Genomic DNA, 7,118 nt, shown 5'->3' with positions numbered 1-7,118 from the left:
GGGGGTGCGTGTGACTTTGGGCGGCCACGCATTCCCCTCTCTCCCTCCCTCCCACACAAAATCCCCAGTGCCGATCGTTCGTCCTCTACGGCAACGCAGGAAAAGGAACAGAAGCGCATATTTATTAGGACCATTTAAAAAAGAATGAAAGAAAAAAAAAAAAAAAAGAATAATCGATGGTTTTTTCTTTTCTTTTTCTTTTCTTTTTTCTTTTTTTCTTCTTTCCTTCTGTTTGTTTGTTTCTGCTTTAAATATATATTTATATATTTATACGTACACGGTACTGCGGCGGTTGTTCACATCCCCGCAGAACTCTTGTGGAAAGGCGGAGGGGAGGAAGGGATGCGGTACGACCCGACAGGGCCAACAAACGGGGCGGAAGAGGGGGGAGGGAGGGGAATTTCCTTTTTGTTTTGTTTTTTTTTCCATGCTGATTGTTTTAATTGCTCATCGATTATTTTCCAACGAGACTTCCTGGCAGAGCGAGCGCATTTCCTTTCGGTTTGTTGTGTTTGTGTTGTTGTGTTGTTTCTTTTTTTTTTTTATTATTATTCTAGGGGAAAGAGTGGAGGGAAAAGGGGGAGGGGGGATGTAGTTTACATCTCCCTTCTGCCATTCCCTAAAACACCACCCACCACCCGAAAAAAAAAAAAAAAAAAAAAAAAACTGCTTCTGTGCAACGACGAGACCCGCGAATTTTACTCCACACGACAAATGAGAAGAGAATCCGGCAGTAGGGCGGGATTCACACGAAAAGAAAAGAAAAAAAAAAAAAAAAGGGGACCGACTGCCGCCTTGTGAGTCCAAAAACAAGCCCGGCTTTCATTGGATTGCTGTAAGAAATAATTTCTTTTTTTTTCTTTCTTTTCTTTTCTCTCTCTTTCTCTGTGCGAGCGTTGGATGAAAATTTTTATTTTTGTTTCATATGCCGGGTATTCCGAGAAAGACGGTCGTTTTATCCTTTTTTTTGTCGATTGGTTTTTCTGCTGCTTTTGTTTTTGTTTTTGTTTACTGCTGGAAGAAAACACACAAAAAAAACAAAAGGCAGGTAGGGAGGGATGGAGGCTTCGGCCTGGCGCACACTCCGTCCGCCCCTACCCGCCGCGTACCCTCCTCTTCTGCGGCAACTCACTCACTTCTGCCCTGTCGCGGTTGTGGCTGTGTGTCTGGTGGTGTTGGAGAGGGGAGGGTTTTCTCTTTTTTTTTCTTTTTTTTCTTTTTTTTGCTTTTCTTCTTTTGTTGTCCCCGTTTTGGCTGTGATCGCTGTTCTGTTCTTTTCTGTTTTGTATTCTCAGCGCACCTCAGCAGCGAGCAGCAGCAACAAGAAGAAGAATATTCTTTTTTTTCCTTTTTTTTCCTTTTTTTTCCTTTTTTTTATTGTTTTACGTGCGCGCTCCCCTCCGCCCTCCTCCCCAACCCTCCAACTTCTTCTTTTTTCTCCTCTTTCCTCCACTCCCTGTGGATTTGTTGTTTCGGATGAGTACGGCGTTCATCGCTAGCAAACTGCATCTTCTTCTTTTTCTTCTTTCTTTTTTTTTTGTTTTGTTTTTGTTCAGCATACTCGTACGTTTTTTTTTTTTTTTTCCTTTTTGTTGTTGTTGTTGTTATTCCCAGACGTACTGCGTGGGCATCCACCAGCCCACTTGCCGACACAACGTGCATGTGCGTGTGGGTGGACGGGGGGTTATTCACTCGTAAAACCTTTCTTTTTTTTTTTTTTGTTTTTTTGTTTTTTGGTTTCATCTACCTGTCCCTCTCAGTCTCTGTCTGTCTGTGTGTTTGTGTGTGTTTTGTATGGGGGATGGGGGAAGGAAATGAGTAAGATAAAAGAGTAAATAATTCAGCAAAGATAGGGAGACACTGCGGGAAAAGGGGGGAAGAAACCAGGCGGAAGGAGAGAGAGAGAAAGAGAGAGAGAGAAGGTGACATGCATGCATGCATACATGAGACACGAATGCTGCCTTTTTTCTCTCTCTTTTTTTGTTGGTGTTGGTGTTGTAAGCCCCTTCCATTTATTTTCATGTCACCACCCTTGCATGCATACAATATATTTATTTGTATGAATGTACTTACTGCAGGTCCCAATTGCCGGTCAAGTATGCGTGTCGTACAAGTGTTTGTTGCTATTTTTGCTTTTCTTTCCCACTCAACCCCTTCTTGTTTTGCTTTCTCAATCGAGTGATACCGGTGGAACGCATGCATGTTCACCGTCTTTGGTGAGTGGTTTGCCTTTTTTTTTTCTTTTTTTCTTCTTCTTCTTCTTCTTTTTCCTTCTTTTTCCTTTTTTTTTTTCCTGTACTTTTTTGTCTGTCTGGGTGTGTGCGTGTTTTTCTTTTGTTTGTGTTTTTGTTGTTTGTAGGACTTTTTTGGTTTTTACAGCTTCGGTAAGCACGTTGATTTGCCTTCACCCGCAGCGCTGTGCGGTGGGACCGCTACGAAGGGGTTGAGGAGGGAGGGGGAGGCGTGCCGCCGCTGCGGAGGCGACACTCGCAGAGACGCACCGTTACTTTTGTGTTTCTCCCCGAAGTGGAATAATTCTTGTAGAAGAGGCGTTTTTTTTTTTTTTTTTGTTTGTTTTTTGTTTTGTGTTTTTGTTTTTTTTGTGTTTTTGTTTTTGTTTTGTTTTGCGTGCGCTTTTTTTTTTTTTTTTTTATTCCCTTTTTTTGTTGTTGTTTGCTTTTTTGTTTGCCTGTTTTCTCTGCCTCATGCCTCCTTTCTTTCTTTCTTTCTCTCTGTTTCTCTCTGCGTGGCTGCAGGCCTGTTGCCGACTTTTCTTCCCCCATTTTGTGTGCCTCGGCGCCGTGCGCTTTTTTTCCCCACTTTGCCTTCCTTCTTTCTTCTTTCTTCTTTCTTGTTGTTGTTGTTGTTTTTTTCTTTTGTGTGCGTGTGCATGCATGCATGTGTGTGTTCTGCCCGCAGAGCGAAGGGAAGAAGAGAAGAAAAGGCAAGTCCCCACAAAGTGCAGGCCCACAACAATTGGCTGCCGTGTACACTGCGCGCACACACACACGCATTGTAACATATCTAATAAATAAGTAAATATATATATATATATATATATACATACATATAGACAGTACAGTTTCAGCGCAAAGGAACTTTTTTAGTTTTCTTTTCTTTTGTTTTTTGTTTGCTTGCTCTTTTTTTCTTTTTTTTTTTTTTTTTTTTTTGTCTTGTTTTGTCTTTTTGTACCTTTTCTTTGCGATCTTCTTTTTTGTTGTTGTTGTTGTTGAGCATACACGCATACGCGTAAGAGATTTCTTGTTGGGTGACTGCGGCAACAGGACCAGCGCGGCCGGGATGCCTATCGAACAGGTAATTCTCACAATTCACGCCATCTATGACCTACCGCGGGAGATGCAGCAACTGGATCCGCGGCGGGAGCAGCTTGAGCTTTTCGTGCAGCCTGTAGTCAACTACAACTACCGGGGGCGGCGCGTGAAATTACTGCCGCTGGGCGAGAGCGTGATGCCATTTTCCTCCTCTTCCATTTTGTTCAAACGCGAGCGTTTTATTTTGGATTTGGGTAACATCACGACGCCCTACGCGAGCCCAAAATGTGCGCTGCCGTCGATCTCGCCGCGTACCTCACCGTGGCGACGGTGGTACCCAACGGCAGGGGAAGAGACAAACGAAGAGGACGACAGCGACAACGAAACGAGCAACAATGACACAAAAAGAAATATGATTCATGGAAATCAAATTTTGCTGCAGTACCCTTGTACGCTTGGTCTCTCAACAACTCTTGATGTCATGGTTGGCGTTCGTCAGCATCGCATAGGATCCTCCGTGCTGCGATGTATCACGGTCGGTCAAAGTGCAGACACACACTCCGATGGCGCCGGGTTTTTTTCAATGGCAATCGAGGAGGTCCGAAAGAAGAAGACCGTCACACGCGTTGTTGGTCTCAGTGTAGGCGGCGTCATACTCTCCGTCTCAGTGAATCCAAATGACGACAAGGAATCTGTGCTTGGACGCCTCATCGAGGACAAGAATCGTAACCTCGTCAGTTGTGGCAATAATCAAGCTCTGGAGAAGCTGGATGTGGCTGCCATGTTGCTTGAAGGGTTTTCAGAAGTGGAGATTTATCAACACATGCGGCTGATTGTGGATCCCGATTATTATCTTCGACGCTTAGAGAACCTTCTTGCGTTGTACCCAGAACAAGGGAGTGCGGAGTGGCGACAGAGTGGCGTATTGCTGCAGAAGTACGCATCGAGGGAGGAGGAACTTATGCGCAGGGCCAATTTGGAGATTGGACCCGAGTGCTCTAGCGTCTCTGCACGGCACCGTTTATTGGCCTACCGCTACAAGTATCATCTTAGCGACCAAAGCGTACGGGAGTGCCTTCAGTCCGTTCTGGGGGAAGAAATCCATGAAACGTTGGTTACGGAGCCGGAGGTTGTGTTTGAGCTACTGACAAAAAAGTTTGGGACGGAGCCACGACCAACGTCGTATCTTTTTCCTGCGCGGAAGTACAAGCCGGACCGACGTACTTTCTTCTTTGAGACGCTGCACTTTTTGGTCAACGGCTCCGGCGAGAATCTCCGTGACGTGGCCTTGACCTCGCGCAACAGGCGGGCACCCTTCACCATGTCACCGTGTGAACGGCCACTGCACTTGGGCACGTCCAGTCTGCGTCCGAGTGAGTCACCGAGTGAAATAGAAATTCTTCGTGACAAATATGCCCCAGAGTTCAGTCAGATTGTGCCGTCCATTGCGAATGCCCTGCAGGCCGTTGTGGAGCGGAACCGGAAGCTCGCCCAACTCGTCAAGGAGGACGCCAATTTTATTATATTTCAGCAACAAGGATTACATCCACAAGTTTCCTTTCACGATTTTGTGCATCGCACTGCAGAGTACACCTTCATCTCCCCCTCGTCCCTTCTTGGGGCTATCATCTACCTTGATCGCCTATGCCTGCGCCACCCGAATCTAATCATCACGGAAAAGAACATATTAAGGCTTTTCTTGACCTCCGTTCGCGTCGCATCCAAGACCCTGGAATTGCGTAGTATTAACAACCGCCACTTCGCGGAAGTTTTTGGACTTGACACGAAATCATTGAACCTTTTGGAAGAAGCGTTTATCAAGCGGCTGGTGTTTGATTTCTTCTTATCGCCAGAGGAATTTGGAGATTATGCCCGTTTGCTGCAGCCATCCAATTCCTACTATTGCCGAAATTTGTCTGCACATCGTGGATATGCATCAACAGGGGGAGTACCAGACGAGAAGGCGATTCCGGAGTCATCAACCACGCAATATTATCAGGATACTCCCAGCAACTACAGTAGCAACGCCCAAAACCCTCCTGCTACAAATCCATTGGGAACTGATAGGCAGTCAAACATTCAAAAACATATCATAGATGCCAGGGAGCCTGGAGTAAATGGGGTTGCCAATGTTTCTCAGGGAGCGTCGTGCTCTCAAGGCATTGGGCCCATGGAGCACAACAGCCGAGTGGAGGCGTCATCCAAGAAACAGCTTATCGGGATAGGTGGCAGCGGCGCGTGTGGTCTTAACCACCTTAGTGTCAGTGAAAACAGCAAAAATACCGTGCCGACGGCGGGAGGTGACGGGGGTGATGCATCCCGAGTCGTTGCAGGAGGCATTAGCCAGGCGGAACGCAAAGACAAAGTGGTGGTGTAGCGGCCATGTTTTCTCCGTCCGAGGGGAAAATGAGTGGGTGGGGCAAATATGCCCAAAGCGAATGGCATAAAAGAAGAATGCGCAGAAGTAAATTTAAAGGACAAAAAAAAAAAAAAAAAGACTTTGGTGGCTCCTGTGGCGCACATAAAAGAAGGAAAGGAAAGAAAAACACCCTTACTTTTAATGAAACAGGGCGAAACAACAAGTGATTGCGTGCGAAAAGAAAGAAAGAAAAGGAGGGAGGGAGGAAAAAAAAAGGACATTATAAACATAAATATATAATACTATTTAATAAATAGGACGAATGATCCGCAAAGGAAAGGAAAATTTAGGAGGAAGGAAGAAAGCAGAAGGAGAAGGGTGGGTGGGTGGGGGGGGAAAAAAGAATAAACCGCGTTTCGTATGTGTCCTTTTTTTTTTTTTTGCTTGTTTGTTTTATTTGATTCTTTTTTATTTCTTTTTTTCTTTTTTTTTTTTTTTTTTTTTTGTTGCGTTGCGTTTTCTTGCTTTTCTTCTTTTTTTTTTTTTTTTTTTTTTTTTTTGCTTTTGTTTTTTTGTTTGTTTTCTGTATTTAAAGAGCTTGCAAGAGAGGGAGAGGGAGGGAGAGGAAGGGGGGAGAGGAAGAGAAAAAAATTGGTGCAGCCTGATATGTGTACGGTACGGCACCTAGCGATAATAACACGTCTTTCTTTCTCAAACCCTTTTTTGTGTTTTTGTTTGTTGTTTGTTGTTTGTTTTTTTTTCCTCCCCTCTTTATTTATGTACGTGTCTATTGTGCATGCATGTATGATTGGTTGTGTGCGTGTGTGATTCATCCCTTTCATTTCGAGCTTGCCTCATTTTTCGCCACCTACAGCCGTGAGAGCGCCATTCGCTCTTGCGTGCCTGCGTGTTTAGGAGGAGATGAAGGCCCTGCTGAAAGATTGTGTTTGTTTGTTTTGTCTTTTACACGACGCGGAACATGAATCAATTTGGAGTTTGAAACTTCCATACGACACCGAAGTATCCATCGGCAAGGCAAATCATCGAGGGATGCTGCGGAATTGTATGGAAGCGGGGGGAAGGGGGTGCATTCAGTCGCAATGTCGTACCCCAATTATATTTATATATATTTATTTATTTATTTGCATATTTATATATATAAGTTGGACTTTGTTGTTGTTTTTTCTTTGGGGCGTATATACACATACACATATATATATATGTATATATATGCGTGTTGAAGTATTTAACCCCTTTTAAATTACCCGCTTGCTTGCTTTTTTATTTGCTTTCCATGCTTGCATGTATACATACATATATATATATAGCCGGATTCCCCTTTTTGTTTGCGTCACCACCATCACCATCATCATCATCTCTTCCCGTCCGTGCGTTGTTGAGGCTCATAGTTACCTGTTGTTGTTGTTTCTTTGTGTGTGTTTGTGTTTGTGTGTCTTTCTTGTGAATTGGGGGGGGGGGGGGGGAAA

General features: G+C 44.4%; 1 protein-coding gene across 1 annotated transcript, besides 29 other annotated features; it reads left to right on the top strand.

Annotated features, from left to right (window-relative positions):
• Nucleotides 1-1,128: a sequence feature (haploid, Esmeraldo-like haplotype).
• Nucleotides 137-170: a microsatellite.
• Nucleotides 183-220: a microsatellite.
• Nucleotides 247-272: a sequence feature (AT_rich).
• Nucleotides 533-553: a sequence feature (AT_rich).
• Nucleotides 642-666: a microsatellite.
• Nucleotides 753-778: a microsatellite.
• Nucleotides 847-885: a sequence feature (T-rich).
• Nucleotides 988-1,010: a microsatellite.
• Nucleotides 1,129-3,260: a sequence feature (haploid, non-Esmeraldo-like haplotype).
• Nucleotides 1,191-1,238: a sequence feature (T-rich).
• Nucleotides 1,336-1,376: a sequence feature (T-rich).
• Nucleotides 1,394-1,457: a sequence feature (C-rich).
• Nucleotides 1,511-1,550: a sequence feature (T-rich).
• Nucleotides 1,568-1,609: a sequence feature (T-rich).
• Nucleotides 1,703-1,735: a microsatellite.
• Nucleotides 1,895-1,920: a microsatellite.
• Nucleotides 2,231-2,292: a sequence feature (T-rich).
• Nucleotides 2,552-2,687: a sequence feature (T-rich).
• Nucleotides 2,694-2,744: a sequence feature (CT-rich).
• Nucleotides 2,808-2,878: a sequence feature (T-rich).
• Nucleotides 3,040-3,072: a microsatellite.
• Nucleotides 3,100-3,188: a sequence feature (T-rich).
• Nucleotides 3,261-7,118: a sequence feature (heterozygous, Esmeraldo-like haplotype).
• Tc00.1047053503551.20 (hypothetical protein, conserved) lies at nucleotides 3,301-5,649 on the top strand (the record flags this gene model as incomplete). Its single annotated transcript, XM_799913.1, has 1 exon — nucleotides 3,301-5,649. One exon carries the CDS (start codon nucleotides 3,301-3,303, stop codon nucleotides 5,647-5,649), a length of 2,349 nt encoding a protein of 782 aa, XP_805006.1.
• Nucleotides 5,911-5,947: a sequence feature (AT_rich).
• Nucleotides 6,060-6,214: a sequence feature (T-rich).
• Nucleotides 6,236-6,275: a sequence feature (GA-rich).
• Nucleotides 6,747-6,792: a microsatellite.
• Nucleotides 6,827-6,863: a microsatellite.

The sequence above is a fragment of the Trypanosoma cruzi genome, genomic scaffold (assembly GCF_000209065.1).
Source record: "Trypanosoma cruzi strain CL Brener 1047053517043 genomic scaffold, whole genome shotgun sequence".
NCBI lineage: Eukaryota > Euglenozoa > Kinetoplastea > Trypanosomatida > Trypanosomatidae > Trypanosoma > Trypanosoma cruzi.
Note: the sequence above shows the minus strand (reverse complement) of the source record. Positions and strands in the feature narration are given on the sequence as shown.